This window comes from Neoarius graeffei, chromosome 20 (genome assembly GCF_027579695.1).
Source record: "Neoarius graeffei isolate fNeoGra1 chromosome 20, fNeoGra1.pri, whole genome shotgun sequence".
In the NCBI taxonomy this organism is placed as follows: Eukaryota; Metazoa; Chordata; class Actinopteri; order Siluriformes; family Ariidae; genus Neoarius; species Neoarius graeffei.
In genome coordinates this window covers 26869612-26897111 of record NC_083588.1, presented here as the reverse complement: position 1 = coordinate 26897111, position 27500 = coordinate 26869612, and the positions used below count along the sequence as shown (strand labels likewise).

Genomic DNA, 27500 nt, shown 5'->3' with positions numbered 1-27500 from the left:
GGAGTGCAGTTAGCTTCTTCAGCCAGTACGTATGGATCATATCGGGGGTGCTGTCCAGCTCTTCATCTTTGACACGCTTTCTTGGACGTCTGCCATTGAGATGGTTACTGGTTCTTGTTCTGGGAGGTTGCTGTGGTCAGCTCTTAGGTCCACTAACCATTGGGCATCGGTGTTGTGTGACGCCTTTCTTTCCCATATGTCTTTCCAGTATTTTTCCACCTCAACTCTTGGTGGGTCTGACCGGTTGTTGTTGTTTCCCTGCCACTGAGAGTACACCTTGGCTGGTTCAGTGGAGAACAGCTTGTTTATTCTCCTGGCCTCTCCCTCCTTGGTGTATCTCTTCAACCGGGTGGCCAGAGCTGTTAGTCGCTGTTTGGCAGTTTCGAGTGCCTCTGGTATGGAGCATGAGTTGTACTTCCTGGGTACCCCTTTATTCACCATGTTCCCTTTCTGTAGTTCAGCTATCTGGCTAACTTCTCTCCGTGCTGCCTTTATCTTGGCCTCTAATCGTCTTTTCCATGGTGGATACTGTTTATGTCCCGAGCCCACCTTGTGTCCAAGCATCTCCATGATTACTGTTGCTGTACTGTGTATCAGCTTGTTGGTCTCAGTGATGGTTCTTGTGGAGATTGTCTTCAGAGCAGCATTCACATCTACTAGTAGATCTTCTGAAGGTACTTGGCAACTCAGGTTCGGTATTCGTCGGGGGCTCCAGGTTTCCAGTTGGGTCACGATCTTCCTTCTCAGGTCAGCAGCTCCTGTGTTGAGGCTGTTAGCTGTTGGGGCTTGGTACCCAATCTCTGGTTGTGGGGATGATGATGACATCTCCCCGCTGACCTGTCTTCCTGGCTCCCCCTTGATGCAATTTTTATGCTTTTGCCTCTGTACACCACCACAGTGGATTTCAAATGAAGCCGTCAAACTGTAGCATCGTTGTTGTATTTCATTAATCTCTAGTTGTGATAGTAGATTTCGATTACGGATGTTGGAACACTGGGCTAATAGCTGTTTCTTTGTTAGCCTTGATTGTGGTTTTCGAAGTATCCAATGGTCCCACATTCGCTGCATGTATCCCCTCTCTCTGGGATTGCTTGTATAGTAGCATTCCAGCAATTCCGTATTTTCTGTCCTCGTCCATCGATGTCTTGTTCCAGTAGCCCATTTCTCATCAGTTTGCCCTGGTTCCCTAGCAACTGACACAGACCTTGTTGACCCGGGCGACGTCTGAGCCGGTATGACTCTATCAGTTATGTCTTCACTCATTCCTGAGGTAGGCTGATGTATCATGAGGGGTCTTGCCTAAGGACCCTTACTGGATGATGTTTTGCCCCGACCGGGATTCCAACCCCGATCTCCTGCGTCGTAGTCAGTGAGCATTACCACTGTACTGTCCAGCTGAGATATATATATATATATATATATATATATATATATATATATATATATATATGAAAAAGTGTGTATGTAGTGTATGTATATATTATATATTGTGTGCACACACACTATATATATATATATATATATATATATATATATATATATATACACACACACACGCGCATGCATGTGTACACAGAGTGCAGAATTATTAGGCAAGTTGTATTTTTGAGGATTAGTTTTATTATTGAACAACAACTATGTTCTCAATCAACCAAAAAGACTCATAAATATCAAAGCTGAATATGTATGGAAGTTGGAGTGGGGCGTTTTTAGTTTTGGCCATTTTAGGAGAATATGTATGTGTTCAGGTAACTTTCACTGTGCAGAATTATTAGGCAACTTAATAAAAACCAAATATGTAGCCATTTCACTTATTTATTTTCACCAGGTACACTGATATGACAACTCCAGATTTGCAAATAAACATATCTGACATTCAAACACAAAACAAAAACAAATCAGTGACCAATATAGCCACCCTTCTTCATGAGGACACTCAAAAGCCTTCCATCCATAGATTCTGTCAATTTCTTTATCTGTTCACGACCAACATTGTGTTCAGCAGCAACCACGGCCTCCCAGACGCTGTTCAGAGAGGTGTACTGTTTTCCCTCTTTGTAGACCTCACGTTTTATAATGGACCACAGGTTCTCTATGGGGTTTAGGTCAGGTGAACAAGGGGGCCATGTCATTATTTTTTCACCTTTCAGACCTTTACTGGCTAGCCACACAGTGGAGTATTTGGACGCATGAGATGGAGCATTATCCTGCATGAAAATCATGTTCTTCTTGAAAGATGCTGACTTTTTCCTATACCACTGCTTGAAGAAGGTTTCTTCCAGGAACTGGCAGTAGGTCTGGGAGTTGAGTTTGAGTCCATCCTCAACTCGAAAAGGTCCAACAAGCTGGTCTTTGATGATACCAGCCCATAGCAGTACTCCACCTCCACCTTGCTGGCGTCTGAGTCGGAGTGGAGCTCTGTGCCCATTACTGATCCAGCCACAGGCCCATCCATCTGGCCCATCAAGAGTCACTCTCATCTCATCAGACCACAGCACCTTAGAAAAATCAGTCTTAAGATATTTCTTGGCCCAGTCTTGACGTTTTATCTTGTGTGCCTTACTCAGTGGTGGTCGTTTTTCAGCCTTCATTACCTTGGCCATGTCCCTCAGTATTGCACACCTTGTACTCTTTGACACTCCAGGAATGTTGCAACTCTGGAATATGGCAGAACTGGATGCTAATGGCTGCTTGTTAGCTTCACGCTTGATTTTCCGCAGATCATGTGCAGTTATTTTGCGCCTTTTTTTTTCCACACGCTTCTTTCGACCCTGTTGACTATTTGCAATGAAACGCTTGATTGTTCGGTGATCACGTTTCAACATCTTCGCAATTTCGAGAGTGCTGCATCCGTCTGCAAGACATCCCACAATTTTAGACTTTTCAAAGTCTGTCAGATCTCTCTTCTGACCCATTTTGCCAGAGGAAAAGAGGTTGCCTAATAATTATGCACACCTGATATAGGGTGTTGATGTCATTAGACCACACCCCCTCTCATTACACAGATGCACAGCACCTGATATACTTAACTGGTAGTAGGCTTTCAAGCCTAAACAGCTTGGAGTGGGACAACATGCATTAAAAGGATGTTGTGGTCAAAATACTCACTTGCCTAATAATTCTGCACTCAGTGTATATACACCTCCATTCCACATTTTTTCACCTCATTTAATTCACATTTTCTTTAACTTGTCTCTTGATTTTAACCTTTTCAGACATTAATTATTAATTTTGTTTGCGTAGATTAAGTAACTTTCGCTTTTACCTCGGGTGTTTTTGTTTATTTATTTTTTTATTATTTTAGTGCCGTGAGCTTTGTCTTTAATGGAGATTTGTGTGCATGTGCCTGGTAACTTACAGTTGATTTGTAATACATCAATATGTGCATGCACGTACAAATATAATCTGCATTTACAAAACTTTTGTGAATCTTTTCATAAAAAGTTTGATTTGGCTTATGCAAGTCTTTACAAATAACTTCACTAAGATACAGTCGGGTCCATCAGTATTTGGGCAGTGATGCAATTTTTTATACTTTTGCCTCTGTACACCACCACAGTGGATTTCAAATGAAGCCATCAAACTGTATTTGAATTGGAGACTGTACTTCAAGGACTTTAACAATATATTGCAATAATCATTTAAGAATTGTAGCTTTTTTAACATGTTCCCTCTATTTTTACAGTTGCAAAGGTAATTGAGTAATTGGACAAACTAACGATTATAAACACAATTTTTTAATATTTTTGGATACAAACCCTTTGCAGTCAGTGATCACCTGAACACTGGAACCTGTGGCCATCACCAAATGCTAAGTTTCCTCCCTTGCGATGCTTTTGGACCTTTTACTGCAGCCACCTTTATTTGCTGCTTGTTTCTGGATTTCTTCCTTTAGTTTTGTCTTCATTAAGTGAAAAGCATGCTCAATTGGGTTGACTGACAGCCATTTAAGAACGTTCCATTTCTTTGCCTTAAGAAGCTCTTGGGCTGCTTTTGCGCTGTGTTTTGGATCATTATCTATACTCTGAAGCCTTGTCATATTAGTTTTGCAGCACTTAACTGAATCTCAGCAGAAAGTATAGTTCTATACACTTCAGAATTCATCCAGCATCTATCAGCAGTCACATCACTGACTGTCAACAGCTGTACATGTCTACTGTGTTTTTGACAGATGTGGTATGAGCCCTTCTTTTCCTTCCCCATACTCTTCCCATCATTCTTTTACTTTCTTGGTTTCATCTGTCCAATGCAGTTTTTTCTAGAACTGTGCAGGCTTTCTAGCAAAGTCTTATATTCTGTAATCTCTCTGATGGGTCAGTTTTTGTTTTTCAGCATAATGATGGCCATCACTTGCATCGACACCTTTTGGGACCTTTACCTTTGGGACCTTTACTGAGCGTTCCTATGAACAGCTGCCAAATGCAAATTCAGCACTTGGAATAAACTTCAGACCATTTATCTCCTTAATTTGTCATAAAATAATGAGGAAATGGCCCATTACTGTCCATGAGACTGCTAATCAGTCAGTTGTCCAGTTACTTTTGAGCCTCTGAAAATGGAAGATTTTTTTTAATGTAATTTCTTGAATTAAAACTGAAATTCTACACGTCAATCATATCTTGACCATTTCATTTTCTTTCTGGTGGTGTACAGAAACAAAATTGCAAAAATTGTCACTGTTCAAAGACCCAGTGGGAGTAATTGGTACCATGTTAATCACTCTCATACGTATATGGTCAGTGATTTTATACCTGTAGTGTGCCAATAATTCTGGAGTCGACCATGTGTGTTTAGTGCATGGTTCTTATTTTCTAAGATGAGTTTTGAGGTTGTTCTGCAACAATGACTTGAGCCTTTGTGTTTTTCTTTTGCATAGTTTTGATGGTCTTGTGCCAACCTTGCATGTCTTGAAGCAGCTGTCCTTCCAAAGTGGAGATGTGTCTGTGACGTTTGCAGTGGTGGATCATGGAGACATTTCCTTCTACTGCTTCAAGGCGTTTAAGCTGCCCACTGATGTTTATTGACGGGGCTTAAGATGCATACTTCTAAGTCAATGGATAACAGCACAAAACCAGTTGTAACCAACAAAGTTGTCATACCAGTTAGGGCATTTTCATATAATTAAAATTCATGGCAATTCCTAATGTTTATTAAAATAAGACACTGCAGTGTATTCAGTGTATAAGCATGTCAAATACTGTAACTGCACTTGTAATGTTCAAATAAGGTAAACAAAGTCCTCATTCTTTTGCACATTTAGAAAAGGGCAGATCTGTAGGCTTTTTTTTTATGTAATGTTATTTTAAACATTCAATATACCTGTAATAAAGGTATTTTATGATATGTCACAAGAGGACGGATCATGGGTTGAATGTACAAATTTGGGTTATACAAATCAGTCATTGTAATCCCACCCAAAATGCAAGGGCATGTTCCACTTCTCAGTTTAATTGATAAGATCATGAAAGTTATGATTTTTTGTGTCTTTTAATTAAGACATCAGGTAATTAATTTCAAAGAAGTTAATCATTTTGATCCTAAGTTTTACTTGTATAAAACACACTAGACTGTTATTTTAACTTTAGTTAAAATAAAAATGACATGCTTATACATTGTATTATTTACTGGTTGTTTCAAATGCATTAAGAAGGCAAGAAATTGCACTAATTAAATTTGGTGAGGCACATCTGTTAATTGAAAAGCATTCCAGGCGATGACCTCACCAAGCTTGTTAAGATGATGCCAATAGAACATGGTACCAGTCAAAGTTTGTAGCATTTCACATACCTTCTGAAATCAACTGCTCTCACAATTTTTGGAGGAATTTCACAAAACTTGACAGGATTCTTTGTTACATGTCGGTAATACACGTTGCAATTTCGTTCAATTCAGTCACATTTTACCAGAGTTATGGCCTTAAAGCATGGACGGTGGCGGCTCCTGAATTTTTTTTCAGGGGGGCAATTTTCCCCCCGTTATGTCTACACGGACCATAAATGTCCACGGGACTGAAGTAAATTGACCTAGGTAGTAAATCAATTGGCCGAACTTGTTTTTGCCTGGTAAATTCAGATGTCAATATAGACAATATCTCTTCTCTCCACTAGGTGGCAACACTGAACAAGTTAAAGGTGGCAAACTAGCCTAGTAAACTAGACCCACCCGCCTAGCGGCCAAAAATATTTTTGCCTACGAGTGGCAAATATTCACATTTAGTCTGGCTTGCCAGGCTAAAACTAAGGAAGATTCATTGTGAAGCATTCAAAGCAAAACATTTGGCATCACAATCAATTAATATTACATTACTCATTTTTTCTCATATTTTTCCAGTATTCTATAATAAGTAGACACATTCTTAATTATAAACATATTCTAATTTCTTCATTCTAAAGAATGCAATTAAAGTGGCAGGATATAAATCCAAAACAAGTGTTTATTTAAGTTTTGAAAAAGATGAAGAAAAGCATAACCATCAAACAAACATGTGCAGCTTAATTATGTGGGGTTTTTTTTTATATGGAATTGCACCATTTTAACAACAAATAATAATTCTAAATAAATTCTGCAGTTTTTTTTCCCAAGAATTCCTCCAGAAAGCCATGCCTTAAAAGGAAATTTAAAGTATTACAAGCATGTCAATGAACACAAAAGGCTTTAGTTATTTAGCTATATACACACAAGGTTTTGTAGTCAGTGCAACTTGGCTTAACAAGTTGGAAAAAAAAGGTAAGGTGCTGCTGGCTCCAGTGAACACATACTGTACAATATATAAAAACTGAAAATATGCTTAATTTACACCAAGTTAGAGAGAACTTGAGGCTACTGAAATATTCCAAGCATGGCAATGTTAAACTGCCATTGGTAACACACACACAGACACACACACACACAAAAAAAAAAAAAAAACTTTTGCCTAGTAAATTGAAATATCAGATATCACTGTACCGTCTGCTGTGCTACTTCCAGGGTGGAAGAGAACACAAGGGTAGCAAAAAAGAGCACTGACTACATCACAGCCAGCTAGCCAAGTTTTCTGGTGGTACCAGTTCTTGTTAAAACCTCTTGAGTAGGTCTTCTCCCCCTTCGTAGACACTTGCTTGATGTTTAAATTCGGTCTAGGAGGTCCTAGCTGTTTGATTGCCGTTTTCTCCTCATTGGTACGACAACTAAAGGGAACTTCTTTCAGAGACGCTATCGTATTGTTGCACTCAACACTCGCCGCCATCTTCTTCATAGAATGTTCACACATTTCCCGCGCAAGTTGCGTTTTCCAGCCCAAAATTATGTTCAAAACCCGCTAAAATGCACTTAAAAACGCCCAATCTGGCAACACTTGCGTGGCGCAACAGGCGTATGACGTAAGCACGCTGCTTGTGCGAGCACATAAAACCCAATAGAAAATGCATTGGGAGCATGATTTTCGAAAAAAACGTACGTACCATTAGTGTCAATGGGAGATTTTGGGGCAAATCTGAACCTGACCGAAATCGCCCCAAAAGGGCGTGGCTACACCAGGCGCGACTTTAGCCTGATTGGACAATGACATTACTGTTGCCATGGTAGTAGGAGTAGATTAAAAAAAAAATCTCCCTCCCTGTTTGGGAGTGCGTCGCCCAAATCGCCCCTATTAACGAGCCACCAGTGAGCATGGATATAGTTGCCAGTGGGGGATATTGTGCTCTTAGAGCACTCTTGTTTCTATTACTCCCCTAACAGTAGAAATGGACATTTTCAGGTCAGTGGCTATTTTTTATAATTATACCTTGACTTAAAAGGGTCAACACACTTCTCCCTCATTTGATTTGTGTGCTCTCTTATCTTTCCCATGTTGATGGATGATGAAGGGGATTTGGCCCCTGTCTCCTCATATTTGTACCTCAGTTAATCAGGAAGTCATGAATTACAGCTTGAAAGTTCTGACACACGCCAGTCCACTCAAAATGTACAATTTAAACAGGAAACATGCTTCAGTTACATTGTATTCACTATAATTTCCAGGGGTGCCAATAAGAGTGGCACATTTTTGTTTAAAATAATTCTCTTTTTATGAAGGATTTGTTTTTCTCTGAATAAAATTTTCAATTAAAGTTGGGGTTTCCTCATTTTTCCAGTATGAGATGAAGCTACCTGACTAAAACATGGATTTTTTTTTTTTATTAATCCTTAGAAGGGGTACTAGTACGCCCTTGTGCTGTGTGTACTAATGCATCTCAAAAAATGAGCTTTTTCCATAATATTCTCATTTTTTTTCACAATTTAACTAAAAAAGCTAAACTTTTATATTTGAGCGATTCTTCAACTATGGTGCATTTCTTGTCCTTGGCAGATATTTTAAAAACCAAAGAATATTTCTACTTCTTTTCTTTTTCCACACTTACTACTCATTAAGGGGAACTTGGAAAAAAATAATCATGGTTCAACTATGTTGTTTTCTATAAAATGGGAGGCATTTTATGTGTTTTTAGCCATTTTGCCTCTGTCTCTAGGTCAGACTTTGGGTCTTTGACCTTGTTTCACTTTAAAGTTAATAATGAAATAATGTTAAACTCATGCATAAAGTATTCACTACTGTTCATTTCAGTAAAATATATTTTTTAAAAAATTTAATCTCAATTTGTCATATTTTTCACATGTAGAACACTTGTCCCTTGGGTTTACCATCATTTCCACCACTCTGTATAAAATACAATCCCAGGCTTATTGCTTTAGATTTGTTTACTCAGTAACCATAGCAACAAACACTCCAAAGGGAACCACATGGATGAGTGAAAGAGCGCTCCCCACAGGGGGTAATAAAAAGAAGATATATGAAGGTAAATATGAGCTAAAATTAGTGGACACTTTTTGTGCGTCATTTCCAAACTGCTCATATCTCATGAGGAAAAAAAATTGGATTTTTACAAGTTTATTAGTTGTACTTTCTCGTCTCGTCTTCTTCCGCTTTATCCGGGACCGGGTCGCTGAGGCAGCAGTCTAAGCATGAAAGCCCAAACTTCCCTTTCCCCAGACACCTCGGCCAGCTCCTCGGGAAGAACACCAAGGCGTTCCCAGGCCAGCCGAGAGACATAGTCCCTCCAGCGTGTCCTGGGTCTTCCCCGGGGCCTCTTCCCGGGGGGACATGCCTGGAACACCTCCCCAGGGAGGCGTCCAGGAGGCATCCGAAAAAGATGCCCGAGCCACCTTAGCTGATTCCTCTCGATGTGGAGGAGCAGCGGCTCTACTCCGAGCTCCTCCCGAGTGACTGTGCTTCTCACCCTATCTCTAAGTGAGCGCCCAGCCACCCTGCGAAGGAAACTCATTTTGGCCGCTTGTATCCGCGATCTTGTTCTTTCAGTCATTACCCAAAGCTCATGACCATAGGTGAGAGTCGGAACATAGATCGACCGGTAAATTGAGAGCTTCACCTTTTGGCTCAGCTCCTCCTTCACCACGACGGACCGGTAAAGCGACCGCATCAGTGTGGAGGCTGCACCGATCTGCCTGTCGATCTCACGCTCCATCCTTCCCTCACTCATGAACAAGATCCCGAGATACTTAAACTCCTCCACTTGAGGCAGGACTTCTCCACCAACCTGGAGAGGGCAAGCCACCCTTTTCCGGTCGAGAACCATGGCCTCGGACTTGGAGGTGCTGATTCTCATCCCAGCCACTTCACACTCAACTGCAAACCGCCCCAGTGCATGCTGAAGGTCCTGGTTTGAAGAAGCCAACAGGACATCATCTGTAAAAAGCAGAGATGAAATCCTGTGGTTCCCAAACAGGATTCCTTCCGGCCCCTGGCTGCGCCTAGAAATTCTGTCCATAAAAATTATGAACAGAACCGGTGACAAAGGGCAGCCCTGCCGGAGTCCAACATGCACTGGCAACAGGTCTGACTTACTGCCGGCAATGCGAACCAGACTCCTGCTCCGTTCGTACAGGGACTGGACAACCCTTAGCAAAGAGCCCTGAACCCCATACTCCTGAAGCACCCCCCACAGAATACCACGGGGGACACGGTCGAATGCCTTCTCCAGATCCACAAAGCACATGTGGACTGGTTGGGCAAACTCCCATGAACCCTCGAGCACCCTATGAAGGGTATATAGCTGGTCCAGTGTTCCGCGACCAGGACGAAAACCGCATTGTTCCTCCTGGATCCAAGGTTCGACTATTGGTCCAATTCTCCTCTCCAGTACCCTGGAGTAAACCTTCCCTGGGAGGCTGAGAAGTGTGATTCCCCTATAATTGGAGCACACTCTCCGGTCCCCTTTCTTAAAAAGAGGGACCACCACCCCAGTCTGCCACTCCAGAGGCACTGTCCCTGACCGCCACGCGATGTTGCAGAGGCGTGTCAACCAAGACAGCCCCACAACACCCAGAGACTTGAGATACTCAGGGCGGATCTCATCCACCCCCGGTGCCTTGCCACCGAGGAGCTTGCAAACCACCTCAGTGACTTCGGCTTGGGTAATGGACGAGTCCACCTCTGAGTCATCAGCCTCAGTCTCCTCAGTGGAAGACATGACGGTGGGATTGAGGAGATCCTCAAAGTATTCCTTCCACCGCCCGACAATGTCCCCAGTCGAGGTCAACAGCTCCCCACCCACACTGTAAACAGTGTTGGCAGAGTACTGCTTCCCCCTCCTGAGGCGCCGGACGGTTTGCCAGAATTTCTTCGAGGCCGACCGATAGTCCTTCTCCATGGCCTCCCTGAACTCCTCCCAGTTCCGAGTTTTTGCCTCCACAACTGCCCGAGCTGCAGCACACCTGGCCTGCCGATACCTGTCAGCTGCCTCAGGAGTCCTGGAGGTCAACATGGCCCGATAGGACTCCTTCTTCAGCTTGACGGCATCCCTTACTTCTGGTGTCCACCACCGGGTTCGGGGATTGCCGCCACGACAGGCACCGGAGACCTTGCGGCCACAGCTCCGAACAGCTGTGTCCACAATGGAGGTAGAAAACATGGTCCACTCAGACTCAATGTCCCCCGCCTCCCTCGGAAGCTGGGAAAAGCTCTCCCGGAGGTGGGAGTTAAAGACCTCCCCAACAGCGTGCTCGGCCAGACGTTCCCAGCAGACCCTCACCATACATTTGGGCCTGCCAGGTCTGTCCAGCTTTCTCCTCCGCCAGCAGATCCAACTCACCACCAGGTGGTGATCAGTTGACAGCTCAGCCCCTCTCTTCACCCGAGTGTCCAAGACATAGGGCCGGAGATCAGATGAAACGACTACAAAGTCTATCATCGACCTCCGACCATAAGGTGTCCTGGTGCCACATGCACTTATCAAATCAAGTTCAAATCAAGTTTATTTGTACAGCGCTTTTAACAATAAACATTGTCGCAAAGCAGCTTTACAGAATTTGAACGACTTAAAACATGAGCTAATTTTATCCCTAATCTATCCCCAATGAGCAAGCCTGTGGCGACGGTGGCAAGGAAAAACTCCCTCAGACGACATGAGGAAGAAACCTCGAGAGGAACCAGACTCAAAAGGGAACCCATCCTCATTTGGGCAACAACAGACAGCCTGACTATAATATTAACAGTTTTAACAGGTATAACCCTCAACTGTCCTCATGGGGCCGTCCTTCACAGGAGTGGGGCGATAAAACTCCGACCAGACACAGGGCACCAGGATGGATCAAGCAGGTCCGAGGGGCAGAAGAGGCCAGCATCTCAATCCCAGGATCAACATGTAACTCAGAGGGACAGATGGGGGGGGGGGGGGGGAGAGAGAGAAAGAAAACATGTTGTTAGGTATGCCCTAAAAATGACAAGTATTAAATCTGTGTGGTAGGCTCGCAGAGACGAGAGTCTTTACATCAGGCATGACGCACAATGGCATGTTAATATGGTAAAAAAATATATCATGACCTGCTCTGACTGGATGCTTGATTGGGTGATGGGAGCACACTCCTCAGCAATGATGAGATGCAGATGGGACCCTTAGGCCTGGCCAAGACAATTCAGTTACATTTCACCGGGTCTGGGACATGCGACAGAATGTCTGACGGCCGATTCCCTGCAGGCTACGATAGCCAGTCGAGGTCCCCACCGTCTCCACCAAAAGATTTCCTGTTGATTCCATGTAACTCAGAGGGACAGATTTGGAGTGGGGGGGGGGAGAGAAAGAAAACACAGGTGGTTAGGTATGCCCAATGTCACCTGAATAAGTAGGAGCAGTATACATATTGCACCGAGTACAAGCAGGGACTCCGGCAACTAACTATGACAGCATAACTAAAAGGAGAGAGCCAGAAGGTAACACTTATGGACACCCCTATGCTTGAACATGGTGTTCGTTATGGACAAACCGTGACTAGCACAGAAGTCCAATAACAAAACACCACTCGGGTTCAGATCGGGGAGGCCGTTCCTCCCAACCACGCCCCTCCAGGTGTCACTGTCGTCGCCTACGTGAGCTTTGAAGTCCCCCAGTAGCACAATGGAGTCCCCAGTCTGAGCACCCTTCAGTACCTCTCCCAGGGACTCCAAGAAGGCCGGATACTCTATACTGCTATTTGGCCCATAGGCACAAACAACAGCAAGAGCCCTCTCCCCAATCCGAAGGCGCAAAGAGGCGACCCTCTCGTTCACTGGGGTAAACTCCAACACATGGCGGCTGAGCTGGGGAGCTATAAGCAAGCCCACACCAGCCCGCTGCCGCTCACCACGGGCGACTCCAGAGAAGTGGAGAGTCCAGCCCCTCTCGAGGAGCTGGGTTCCAGAGCCCAAGCTGTGCGTGGAGGTGAGCCCGACTATCTCTAGCCGGTACCTCTCAACCTCCCGCACAAGCTCAGGCTCTTTCCCTCCCAGTGAAGTGACATTCCATGCCCCAACAGCCAGCCGCTGTGTCCAGGGATCAGGTCGTCGAGGCCCCTGCCTTCGACTGCCACCCAATCCACGCTGCACCAGTCCCCTACTGCTACCTCTGTGGGTGGTGAACCCACAGGAGTAGTTGTACTTTGTGATCATCTAATGCTAAGTTTAAAACTAATGCTAGTAAGCTAAGCAGCCATGAGATATTGGAGGGAAAGTGAGAAAATGTCATTTCCCCAACCGTCATTTCCACTACTGCCTCCATGGTGGTGGAAAAGACAGGTTGGAGTGGAAATGACATGTTTTTGTTATTAAGCTGTAATTTGCCCATAGTATTAAAAACTAAGTTTAGAGACATAATTTATATTGTGTCCAGTGTTTCCCACAGAATTTTCAGAGACTGTGGCCGGGGGGGGGGTAAATCTTCAACTCACTGTAACTGACTATGTTTACATGCACTTCAGTGTACCGAATATGAGGCTTATCCCAGGTTTTGATCATATTCAGGATAAAGTGTTTACATGAATAAATACATGATAAATGTTTACATGATAGAGTGCTCTGAGATGATGCTAAAAATAGTAACACTGCGGTCTACGCGGCCATCTTGGAAGTCACTCGTTCCAGAGCGCTCATAGAGTACACATTCACTGATTCTAAGCGTTAGAGGGCTTAGAAGCTTGGATTTTTTAAGAATTTAGACATCTGAAGTGATTGAGCACTACTGTGAAAGTTTGGATAAGCAGGCACGGGAGCATTATGCTGAGAAGGTACGTTTCATTGGGAATGTAGATCCATACACTGTCAGTGAGAAGGAATGGAAAGCTGACCCCAGCTTGTTGCCGCATGTGACATACATCGATCTTGTGAACTATCTAGTGTTTCACCCAAGTCCATTTTGTGAACTAAAGCATGCGTACATAAACATTACTAGGCCTAGATCTTAAATGCCATTTGATGCAACAATGCACTGCAGTAGACATAAGCTACCTAATGTGACAAATATATCCATTAATCATTGCTGAAAGTACATAGAAAAGATAATAGTTTGTATCACATTTTAGTAACTATGAAATTCAAGACAATTTAACCTACCTGTCACAAAGTGATCAGATCAAATCCGGATACAGTCAAGTTGTCCTAAATTTGATCGGTTGATGGCAGCCAGCCACTGTCGTCTCCTCCGCTCGCTTTTCTCCTGTGCTGCAATTCCCTGGTTCGTCACGACTTTAGGGAGTCTGTGGAAGCTTTTGCCACCCTTTCCCCCCCCGGCTACTACAGCCAACAATGACACACGTATTTGGCATTGTCACCCCTTTTTGCTTCGCTGAACAACAATGCACTGACACAGCGACCTTTGACTTCCAATATGGCCGCCGCTGGGTTCGCGCTGACCTCGAAGCACTCTATACTTATATTCTGGTTACTGATTATAGCATTCAATTGTCAGAAATCAGGATAAGGTGTTTACATGTTACAGTATCCCAGTCTCTTTCAGAGTACTCCACCTAGCATTTCCTGATTTCTCAGAAACGGGGATAAGGGCTTATTCGGCATATTGAATTTAGGAAAAGGTGTTTGGTTTACATGCGCAAACGCAAAGCCGGGATACTTAATATCCTGAACATATTCAGGATACTTAGGTGCATGTAAACGTAGTCACTGTCAGTCATAGGTGACATCCTTTTCATCTAATTTATGGCTGCTTTGGAGTGGCACACAGATGCACCATCTTTCACCGTGTGTGTGTATGTGCATGCGTGCGCAAGTGGAGGAGCCTCCAAGGGTGTGCAGCGCACTGCTGCAGGTTCCAAAACAGATTCATGTTAATTTTTTCTACACCAAAACAGGCCTGAATTTGCGGTAGGGCCTACTTAAGTAATTAAAAGTAATGCAAACAAAAGAGACTGACTGAGACGTCAGTATGGCAGAAATATTTTTTCACGTTCCAAATTTAGACTATTGCAGGCCGCCATAGTCTCGACAATGTATGGGAAACACTGATGTCCTAGGGAATTATGTTAATTGAAGCCAACTAAGTGGTCTCTCTGTTTTTTTTTTTTTAAGATGGCACGAAAAACAGCGGCAGAGAAGTCAAAATCATACAGGGAGAGAATAAAATCAGACCCAGTGAAGTTTGCGGAATTCCTAAAAAAAGACAGAGAAATATATTTAAAGAAAAAAGAGAAAGGTATAGTGAAGTCTGTCAAAGAAATGCCAAAAAGGGCCCAAAGAAAAATGAGAAGAAATTGGCGAATTACACAGCAAAACAGACATGGTAGACTTAAAGAAGTCTCTAAAATGGTCAGAAAGGAAAGGAATGGGCAGCAGCAGAAAGTTTCCTGGCAGGGGCAACACCACCACAATCCCCTGAAAACATTATGGTTATTCCCATGCCACATCAGCTGGAGCCTACACCAGAGACAACACAGAGGAAAAGAGGGAAGAAAAGAAAAAAAATCAAGAGCAAAGGTGTACCGAGACCTTACTGAAACTAGAGAAGAACTTGACAAAGCCATAAGACAAGTTGAGAAGTTCAAAAAAAGATGTGATCGTCTGAAGATGAAAATGGACATAATGGAATCCCTAAAAGCCAGAACAAAACAGCAGCTACAGCAAGGAACCAAACAATTAAAAAGAACATTGTTATTCCACAATGGCATAATTTCAGAAATAAAGCAAAAATACCACAATCACAAGGCTCGGCAAATCATTTCGAAAATTGTGGCTAGTAAGATCATTAAAAAAATACCGCATGACTACCATGGTCAAAAAAGTGTTTGGCTTTTCCGCAAAGCTTCTGAAGTCAAATATGACCAGGACCAACAAACTAAAATACACACGGAAAACACAACAAAATAAAATCAGCCAAGATGTAAAGAAAAAAAAGTCACTGAGTTTTTAGAACGTGATGACAACAGTAGGGCAACTACTGGGAAAAAAAGAGACAATTACTAAGAAAATGAAAAAAATGCAAAAGCGCTTTCTTCTTGATTCTATGAAGTATTTGCATATGAAGTTTAGGCACGAGTATCCTGATGTTAAACTCTCTTATACAGAGTTTTGCAGACAGCGACCCTTTTGGGTTGTTCAACCCACAATCAAAGACAAAGACACATATCTGTGCAAGCTCCACTCCAACATGCAGTTCATGGCCAATAGGCTGTCCTTTCACAAGGTCATTAAGACTTCTAAGGTAACAGATCTCATTTATTCACTGTCATGTGAGAATGTGACCAAAGAATGCATGTACAGAGATTGTAGAGACAGACAGCTTGAGACACTGGCCTATGATCCTGAGGAACAGACTTGGTGGTTCCAGTGGAGAAGCATCGTGGAGGAAAGGGAGAAAAAGAAAAAAGATGGCTCCAAAGAAATAATTAAAGTACACTACACAATTAAAGAAAAAGTACACGGGACCATACAGACACTGTTCGAAGACTTTTCAGACAAACTCAAAGCAAAGATGGGAAAGCATATCCACAATATTAAACCTTGGTATTGTTTTTAGAACAAATTACAAAGACGTGAAATGCAAATATGCCCTGTCCTGTTAGACAGCAAGTTTTACAGTGGGGTTTTTTTTTTTCCAAAATGATCTGTGAGACTGATTTTTGATTGTGATTCTACTGTTCTCTTGTCTCTCTCTCAGTGGAAAACCAATTATATCTGTAATGTCATTTCCACTACTTCCCATCTTTTCCACCTGCGGTGGTGTCATTTCCACAACCACATGTTTTAGGTAAAACATTTTGAAAATAGAGTTAAGGCAATGATGGTTATTGTGTTGATAGGTGTTATGTTGACGGTAGGGTATATGTATAGGAGTTGAAAAATATCTGATTTGAAAGTGTATACTATGAAATTAAAGGTTTCAGTAACATAATATTAAGCATTTTTCAGAATTAACATTGTAAAATCATTACACTTACATTTCTGAGAAATAAATAAATGTTAGATTTGGACAGATGTCACTGTGATCTTTGATAAAATATGTTTATATCATAAAATCTTTGAACATTTTTGGTTTAAAACACATTTTTTGTTAGGTGATGGAAATGACGATTTCTTTGCCATGTCTAGAAAAAAGGCCGAAAATTCTATATTATTCATGAAAAATCATTGGAGCCAACTTCATGGCAGGTATCTAGGCAGTATGGGAAAACAAAGTATACCAATAATATTTTAATTAAAAAATGTTACATTCTCTGAAAATGTCCAGGTCAAAATGTACCATAGTTGGAGAATTGCCCATATTCTTTATTCATTACACATTAAAATGAAATATTTCAAGCCTTTTTTGTTTTACAACCCCAATTCCTAAAAAGTTGGGGTGCTGTGTAAACTGTAAATAAAAACAGAATGCAATAATTTGCAAGTCATAGAAACCCTACGTTTCATTGAAAATAGTAGACAGAAAACAAATGTTGAAACAGATTTTATTGTTTTTTGAAAATTATATGCTCATTTTGAATTTGAGGTCAGCAACATGTTTCGAGAAAGTTGGGGACAGGGGCATGTTTACTACTGTGTTGCATCACCTCTACTTTTTACAACACTGTAAATGTTTGGGAACTGAGGAGACCAACTGCTGTAGTTTTGAAAGAGAAATGTTGTTCCATTCTTGCCTGATATACAGTTTAAGTTGCTGAACAGTTCGGGATGTCCTTTGTTGTATTTCATGCTTCATAATGTGCCAAATGTTTTAAATGGACTGCAGGCAGGCCAGTTTAGCACCCAGACTCTCTTACTACGGAACCATGCAGTTTTAATATGTGCAAAAAGTGGTTTGGCATTGTCTTGCTGAAAGAAGGCCTTCCCTGAAAAAAAAAATTGTCTGGATGGCAACATATTGCTCTGAAATGTGTGTATATCATTCAGCATTAATGATGCCTTCCCAGATGTACAAGCTACCCATGTTATGTGCACTAATGCACCCTCATACCATCACAGATGCTGGCTTTTGAACTGTGCACTAACAAGCCGGATGGTCCCTCTCCTTATCTTAGAGGATGTGGGGTCCATGATTTCTAAAAAGAATTTCTACTTTTGATTTGTCAGACCTCGGGACAATTTTCCACTTCGCCTCAGTCCATCGTAAAAGAGCTCAGGCCCAAAGAAGATGGTGGTGTTTCTGGATATTGTTTATGTATGGTTTTAACTTGTATTTGTGGATGCAGTAATGAACTGTTTTTCACAGACGATGGTTTTCTGAAGTGTTCCAGAGCCCATACAATGATTTCCACTATAGACATGTGTCTGCTTTTAATGCCATGGCGCCTGAGGGCCTGAAGACCACATGTCAGTTTTCAGCCTTGTCTCTTGCATACAGAGATTTTTTCAGATTCTCTGAATCTTTTAATGATATTGTGTACCATAGATGATGTGATCCCAAAACTCTTTGCCCACGCAGTCTTTCACAGAGCGGTGAACCCCTCTCCATCTTTATTTCTGAGAGACTCAGCCTCTCTAGGATGCTCTTTTTATGCCCAATCATGTTACTGATTTGTTGCCAATTAAACAAATTAGTTTGTTTTAGCATTACACAACTTTTTCAGTCTTTTGTTGCCCCTGTACCAACTTTTCTGAAACGTGTTGGTGACAAATTCAAAATGAGCATATATTTAAAAAAAATCTCAGTTTCAACATTTGATAAGTTGTCGTTGTACTATTTTCAATGAAATATATGATTTCCATGATTTGCAAATCTTCACATTCTGTTTTCATGTTTTACACGGTGTCCCAACTTTTTTTTTTTTTTTAATTTTTGGAATTGGGGTTGTAAATTTGAGGGTTATGACTTGTAGCTTATGAAAATCAGAAATCCAGTATCTCAAATTACTAAATATTTCTAAGAGCAATCAAAAAAGTACTTACAATACAGAAATATCCAACTTCTAAAAAGTATGTTAATTTATACACTCAAAACTTGGTTGGGGCTCCTTTAGTATAAATTACTTAATCAGCCTGTGGCACTGCTGAGGTGTTATTGAAGCCCAGGCTGATTTGATGGCGCCTTCAGCTTGTCTGTATTTTTGGGTTGGGTGTTTCTCCTCATCTTCTTGACAATACCCCATAGAGAATCTATGGGGTTCAGGTCAGGCAAGTTGGCTGGCCAATTGAGCACAGTAATATCATGGTCAGCAAACCATTTAGTAGTGGTTTGGTCACTGTGGGCAAGTGCAAAGTCCTGATGGAAAAAGAAATCGGCATCTCCATGTCATCAGATGGAAGCATGAAATCCTCTAAAATCTTGTGGTAGATGGCTGCATTGACTTTGGACTTCATAAAACACCAGCGGATGACGAGGCACCCCAAATCATCACAGACTGTGGACCCTTCACACTGGACTTCAAACACCTTGGATTCTGTGCCTCTCTACTCTTCCTTCAGGCTCTTGGACCTTGATTTCCAAATGAAATGCAAAATTTACTTTCAGCTGAAAAGAGGACTTTGGATCACTAAGCAACAGTCCAGTTCTTTCTCTCCTTAGCCCAGGTAAGACGCATCTAACGTTGTCTCTGGTTCAGGATTGGCTTGATATTTGGAATGTGACAGTTGTAGCCCCTTTCCTGAAGACGTCTGTGTGTGGTGGTTCTTGACCACTCCTTTTGAAGGTCTCCCAAATTCTTGAATGGACTTTTCTTGACAATCCTCTCAAGGCTGCGGTCATCCCTGCTGCTTGTGCACCTTTTCCAACCAGCCTTTTCAGCAATGACCACCTGTGGCTTACCTTCTTTGTGGAGGGTGTCAATCATTTTCTGGGCAACTGTCAAATCAGCAGTCTTCCCCATTGTGGTTGCATGGACTGAACTAGACTGAGAGATACACAGTATTTATACAGTTCTATTAAAACTTGAAATGAATGAGCAAAGATACAGGAATGTTAATATTTTGGCAAAAGTGATGTTTTTGGGTCTAACCACCATCTTGCCCCATGGTTAACTTTTGTACCTTTTCCATCATGGGACTTATTATTGCAGCCTTTCACACAACAAAAATGTGTGCATGTTTTTTTTTTTTTTTAAGTTTCATATTTTAGACTATTCCAAGTAGTCACCTTTTACCTTGATGAGAGCTTTACATATTATTGGTATTGAATTGAATTTGATGCCAGCATGACCCGTTAAATAAAGCTGGGACGGGGCAACAAAAGACTGGAAAATTTATGTAATGTGAAAAAAAATACCTGGTGGAACACCTCACAACTAATTAGGTTAATTGATAACAGGACAGTAACATGATTTGGGTATAAAAAATAAATAAATAAAAGCGCATCCCACAGATGCTGAATCTCTCAGAAGTGAAGACGGGGAGAGGTTCACCACTCTGTGAAAGACTGCATGGGCAAATGGTACAACAATTAAAGAATAATGTTCCTCAATGTAAATTTGCAAAGAATTTGGGGATCACATTATCTACAGTACATCATATCATTGCTTCAGATTCTCTGAATCTTTTAATCTCTGTACACAACGGACTCTTCGGGTCCAGTGGAAGCCCGAAGTGTTCCCAACTCAGGACCACTTCAGAAAAAAACAGTGACCACAATTTGTCGCTGCATCCAAAAATGCAAGCTAAAATTTTACCATGCAAAGAAGAAACCCTGCCACCTTCTCTGGGCCTGAGCTCATTTATAATAGACAGAGGTGAAGTGGAAAATTGTTCTGTAGTCTGATGAATTGAAATTTGAAGTCCTTTTAGGAAATAACGGATGCTGCATCCTCCAGGTTAAAGAGGAGAGGGACAATTCAAAAGCCAACATCGGTGATGGTATGGGGGTGCGTTAGTGCACTAACAACCCCCATACCATTACCGATGTTGGCTTTTGAATTGTGCGCTCATAACACGCTGAATGGTCCCTCTCCTCTTTAACCTGGACATGGACCTGGAGCTTGCACATCTGGGAATGCACCATTAATGCTGAATGACATATACACTGTCATGTCATAACATTAAAACCACTGACAGTTAAAGTGAATTGCATTGACTGTTGTTACAGTGTCATCTGTCAAGTGCCGGGATGTACAGTATTGGGCAGCAAAAGAACAGTTAGTTTTTTGAAGTTGATGTGTTGGAAGCAGGAAAAATGGGCAAGCGTAAGAATCTGAGCAATTTTGACAAGAGCCAAATTCTGATGGCTAGATGACTGGGTCTGAGCATCTCCAAAATGGCACATGTTGTGGGGTGTTCCCAGTATGCAGTGGTTAGTACCTACCAAAAGTGGTCCAAATAAGGACAACCGGCGACAGGATCATGGGTGGCCAAGGCTCACTGATTCGCATGGGATACGAAGGCTAGCCCATATGGTCCAATCCCACAGAAGAGCTACTGCTGAAAAAGTTAATGAAACAGAAAGATGTTCCTGCTTCCAACACATCAACTTTGAGAACTCTTGCTACCTAATATATCCCATGCCTTGACAGGTACCAATGTAACAATATAGAAGAAGAAAAAGCCTTTGTCACATGCACACTCAAGCACAGTGAAATTCGTCCTCTGCATTTAACCTATCTGAAGCAGTGAACACACGCATGCACACATACCCAGAGCAGTGGGCTGCCATGCTACAGCACCCGGGGAGCAGTTGGTGGTTAGGTGCCTTGCTCAAGGGCACTTCAGCCCAAGGCTGCCCCATGTTAACCTAACCGCATGTCTTTTGAACTGTGGGGTAAACTGGAGCACCCAGAGGAAACCCACGCAAGCACGGGGAGAACATGCAAACTCCACACAGAAAGGTCCCCATTGGCCACTGGGCTCAAACCCAGAACCTTCTTGCTGTGAGGGGACAGTGCTAACCACGACACCACCGTGCCGCCCTATATAATATAATCTGTGTAATTCACTTTACACTCTGATTTTAATGTTATGGCTAATCAGTGTATATAGGTTTGGAGCAACATACCTATCCAGATGAAGTCTTTCAGAGAAGGCCATGCTTATTTCAGCAAGATGATGTACGCATATTACATTTGCATGGGTCCATAGTAAGAGAGTCTGGCTGCTAAATTGGCTTACCTGCAGACCCCTCACCCACTGAAAACTTTTGGCACATTATGAAATGAAAACTTTGACAAAGGAGACCCGGACTGTTAAGCAGCTGAAATGTATACCAGGTAAGAATGGAACCATACTTCACTTTCAAAACTACACCAATTGGTGTCAGTTTCCAAACATTTACAGAGTGTTGTTAAAAGTAGTGGTGATGCAACACATGCCCCTCTCCCAACTTTTTTGAAACATGTTGGACATCAAATTCAAAATTTGGGGTGGCACAGTGGTGTAGTTGTTAGCACTGTCACCTCACAGCAAGAAGGTTCTGGGTTTGAGCCTAGCAGCCAACGGGGGTCTTTCTGTGTAGAGCTTGCATGTTCTCCTTGTGTCTGCATGGGTTTCCTCCAGGTACTCCAATTTCCCCCACAGTCCAAAGACATGGGGTTAACATGGAGCAGCCATGGCCCGAGTTTGGGCTGAAGTGTCCTTGAGCAAGGCACTTAACCCCCAACTGCTCGCCAGGTGCTGTGGCATAGCTGCCCACTTCTCTGGGTACAGTGGTGCTTGAAAGTTTGTGAACCCTTGAGAATTTTCTATATTTCTGCATAAATATGGCCTAAAACATCATCAGATTTTCACACAAGTCCTACAAGTAGATAAAGAGAACCCAGTTAAACAAATGAGACAAAAATATTATACTTGGTCACTTATTTATTGAGGAAAATGATCCAATATCTGTGAGTGGCAAAAGTATGTGAACCTTTGCTTTCAGTATCTGGTGTGACCCCCTTGTGCAGCAATAACTGCAACTAAACGTTTGCAGTAACTGTTGATCAGTCCTGCACACCGGCTTGGAGGAATTTTAGCCCATTCCTCTGTATAGAACAGCTTCAACTCTGGGATGTTGGTGGGTTTCCGCACATGAACTGCTCGCTTCAGGTCCTTCCACAACATTTCAATTGGATTAAGGTCAGGACTTTGACTTGGCCATTCCAAAACATTAACTTTATTCTTCTTTAACCATTCTTTCGTAGAACGACTTATGTGCTTAGGGTCGTTGTCTTGCTGCATGACCCACCTTCTCTTGAGATTCAGTTCATGGACAGATGTCCTGACATTTTCCTTCAGAATTTGCTGGTATAATTCAGAGTTCATTGTTCCATCAATGATGGCAAGCCATCCTGGCCTAGTTGCAGCAAAAACAGGCCCAAACCATGATACTACCCCCACCATGTTTCACAGATGGGATAAGGTTCTTATGCTGGAATGCAGTGTTTTCCTTTCTCCAAACATAACGCTTCTCATTTAAACCAAAAAGTTCTATTTTGGTCTCATCCGTCCACAAAATATTATTCCAATAGTCTTCTGGCTTGTCCACGTGATCATTAGCAAACTGCAGATGAGCAGCAATGTTCTTTTTGGAGAGCAGTGGCTTTCTCCTTGCAACCCTGCCATGCACACCATTGTTGTTCAGTGTTCTTCTGATGGTGGACTCATGAACATTAACATTAGCTAATGTGAGAGAGGCCTTCAGTTGCTTAGAAGTTACCCTGGGGTCCTTTGTGACCTCGCCGACTGTTACACGCCTTGCTCTTGGAGTGATCTTTGTTGGTCGACCACTCCTAGGGAGGGTCACAATGGTCTTGAATTTCCTCCATTTGTACACAGTCTGTCTGACTGTGGATTGGTGGAGTCCAAACTCATTAGAGATGGTTTTGGAATCTTTTCCAGCCCGATGAGCATCAACAACGCTTTTTCTGAGGTCCTCAGAAATCTCCTGATAAACTTCCACAAACATGTGTTGTGAAGATCAGACTTTGATAGATCCCTGTTCTTTACATAAAACAGGGCACCCACTCACACCTGATTGTCATCCCATTGATTGAAAACACCTGACTCTAATTTCACCTTCAAATTAACTGCTAATCCTAGAGGCAGACATGTGGACTCGAGTCATGTGACTTGGACTCGAGTCAGACTCGAGTCACCATTTTGATGACTTGAGACTTGAAATCCCTAGATGAGGAATGACTTGCAACTCGACTCGGACTTGCACGCTGTTGACTCGAGACTTGACTTGGACTTGACAGTTTTAGCTTGCAGTGACTTGGCGTATCAGGTATAAATATTCTTTCCCCCCCCTCGATTTTGAATCCAAGTACACTCGTTATTATTTGAATGCGGTGTAGCTCCTTGTCCTAGGCTATGGCAGCTCAATCCACTAGCACTAGGTGTCACTCAAGCACTTCAACTGGTTCAAATGAAAAACCAAACGGTGATGGGCAACGAGGACACTGAATGATGAACGGACGGATAAAAACATGATTCCCCATGTAATTTCCTTTGGATTTAAAGAATACTCCAATACAGATGGCAAACGCATTGCTACGTGCAGAACATGTGGAGCCACAATTTTGGACAGCCAGTCAACCACATCAAACTTCGTTCGTCACCTGAGGCTGCATAAGGAAAAGTAAGTAACAAAGCTAGGCTACAGCTAGCAAGAATCTGTACAGGCTAGTTGGTGGCTAGAAGTGGAATGTGTTAATATATTAACGCTGTCAAGGATTTGTTTTGCTTTGCTGAATGTAAAATAGTGAAGTAGATTTTTTTATTGGATTGCTTTTGTGTTCAGTCTAGTGTTAGATTATGTGGGCTAGGCTACCAGTTAACACACATTGGGAAGGCATAGCCAGAAGGTGGTGATTTGGTCAGAGCAGAGAACGTTTACAAGATTGTTATAAAGGCTCTGGTCAGAACGACACAGACTTATGATAAGAACCGGACAGCAAAGGATAAAACGTGAATCAAATAAACAGTTACCCAGGCTGCAAACTAAGTATGTAAAACAGAAGTTCGCTCTTTGCAATGGGAAAGTCAGTGCTTGTCATGAAAGGCATTTAAACCATTGAGACGAGATGACTAGCAATGCAAGTTAAACCAGGCGTTTAACTGTTTGCTACGTACTGCACCAAGTCGTGGACGCTGTGCGATGTGTGTTATTAGTGCTGGGATTACGTGTCATCAGAGACATTCAATTCTATTCTCTTCCTCTCTCTGGTGTCATGTAGGCAATGTGAATAATGGGCCATTTGGGCTATGTAAAATGTAAGCTCAGCTGACGTTTTATAGCGCAGTACATCCCGACAGATTGGAGTGTAGCCTACTCCAACGCGAAGCATTATCCCACAGTCTTACCCAAACGACAGGGCACACAATGCCTCTACATAGCGTGGCTTTACCAGTGCATTTATTAGTCTCTGGCGAGAAACCAAATTCGCCAAAAGCACGCAACTTGGATCTGGAGGATTCCGCTGAACATTCTGAAATTCACAACAACTGTTTATTCTACTTTATTATACGGCTCTCTAGAATGTTGCCAGGGCTTCATTCTCACATTCTGGCCAGAGCCCTAGAGGACTCTGATTCTGGCTACATCGTCACAACGTTCTGTGTTTACTGAGGCTACCGGTATTTTAGCGAGTGTTTAGTGAATGCATTGTGGTCTAGCTAAACTGCTTAAGGGAACATCCTGGCTGGCTTGTATTAAACATTATACTGTGTATAAACAAATATGTTCAGATTAAATGAACTCAGACTTTGATATTGAAAATGATAAAAACATGTTAATGTCTACATGATTAAAAACAGGAAACAAGTAGGCCTACTAATTTTACATTTTTTTTCTTGTTTAGATTTGCAGAATATCTGAAGAACAAGATCATCCCAAGTGAGACAGAGCAGCCGTCCATTTCTAGATTCCTTACTGCAAAAGATACACAGTACAATGCTACCCACCCACAACAAAAAGCCATCACAAATTCAATACTAACAGATTTGGTCATTGGATGCAACATCCCTCTCTCAGTAGTGGAGAACAGATATTTCCGGAATTTTTTGTCAGTTAGTTGGTCTCTCTCACACACACAAACGTACTCAAGTCACGTTGTATTGTGTTAAAGGCATGTCATGTTGTATGTTGGGACAGTGCCTAACTTCAGAAGGAAAACCATTCTTTGATTCTAAAAGTACACAGATCATCTGTTAGCTTGGACTTTGAGTTTCATGTCTTAAAATGCACATGAAAAGCATTTTTATGTGAAAAATGACATGAATGAAATGAAAAGAAAATGATTTTTGTTACACAGTACCAGTACTAGTTTTGTTTAGAATTTTGTTTTAATTTCTCACTAATTTTCCAATAAAAAATTTAAGGAAATGGTCATACTTTCACTCATTCTCACACCCTTAGCCTCAGATGTACACTGACTCACTCAAACTAAACTCACTGAAAATTTAGGATGCTTTACTAACGTTAACTAACTAATCATTGTCTCCTCTGAGATTCTTTGATTGTCTTGGGGCACAAGCTCTAAAACATTTTAAAACGGAAAAGAATGGGTGTACTGTAGTTACTTGTGCTGACTCTATGAATCATTGACATTACATTGCATTTAGCAGACATTTTTATCCAAGGTGACTGGCAAAGGAGGACATACACTGCAGTGTGGAGAGGTAATACATTTGTGATCAAAAATGTGTTGATTGCCTGTAGAATAAATGGTGACTTGTTAGGGACTTGGAAAAAAATGAGACATGGACTTGGACTCGACTTGGCTTGGGTAGGACTTGGACTTGGACTTGACTTGGTCAAAAGTGCCTTGACTTGTGACTTGACTCGGACTTGAGTGGTAGGACTTGAGACTTACTTGTGACTTGCACATTAGTGACTTTGTCCCACCTCTGCCTAGAGGTGCACATACTTTTGCCACTCACCGATATGTAATATTGGATCATTTTCCTCAATAAATAAATGACCAAGTATAATATTTTTGTTTCATTTGTTTAACTGGGTTCTCTTTATCTACTTTTAGGACTTGTGTGAAAATCTGATGTTGTTTTAGGTCATATTTGTGCAGAAATATAGAAAATTCTAACAGGTTCACAAACTTTCAAGCACCATTGTATGACCTAAAACATCAGATTTTCACACAAGTCCTAAAAGTAGATAAAGAGAACCCAGTTAAACAAATGAGACAAAAATATACTTGGTCATCATGAAAAATTTTCGACATATTTAAATGAGGGGGTGAATTACATGTCACACGAGAGATCTAATTCCTGAAATTACTTTTAAAGGTGTTTGAACTGAATATCATCAGTTTTGAAAAAATATCATGTATGTGGCAAGAGTAAGAATAATTTAAGCTTGTTTAATTGTTTGATCTGGCCCAAGCAATGAGGACAAAACTGCGCTGCTTCGAAAATGTAAATTTAACAGCTTCATGAAAGTGCGCTGATGCTTACCATGAAAAAGACATGTCTACTGCGTATGAGGGGCCATACAAGACATTATCCATACTGGCCCTTTTACATACATATATACTCGCTCTCTCACATACATACATTCTCACTCTCACATGCATATATTGTTATTTGCACATACATACATTCTCACTCTCACATACAGGGAGTGCAGAATTATTAGGCAAATGAGTATGTTGACCACATTACCCTCTCTATGCATGTTGGCCTACTCCAAGCTGCATAGGCTTAAAAGCCTCCTACCAATTAAGCATACCAGGTGATGTGCATCTCTGTAATGAAAAGGGGTGTGGTCTAATGACATCAACACCCTATATCAGGTGTGCAAAATTATTAGGCAACTTCCTTTCCTTTGGCAAAATGGGTCAGAAGAGGGATT

General features: G+C 41.9%; 1 protein-coding gene across 9 annotated transcripts in view; it reads left to right on the top strand.

Moving 5' to 3' along the window:
- tsen54 (TSEN54 tRNA splicing endonuclease subunit) overlaps positions 1 to 26324 on the top strand; it is a 191490-nt gene extending 165166 nt beyond the window's left edge. For 5 of the 9 annotated variants that reach the window (XM_060901448.1, XM_060901449.1, XM_060901456.1 and 2 more), the window contains one exon: positions 25492 to 26262. In XM_060901448.1, the coding sequence (XP_060757431.1) occupies positions 25492 to 25756 (265 nt within the window). In that variant the 3' untranslated portion in view covers positions 25757 to 26262. Of the gene's footprint in view, positions 1 to 4876; positions 8088 to 25491 lie in introns of those variants that run through there. The other 4 variants (XM_060901450.1, XM_060901453.1, XM_060901451.1 and 1 more) reach the window with 4 other exon arrangements.
- The last annotated feature ends 1176 nt before the right edge of the window (positions 26325 to 27500 follow it).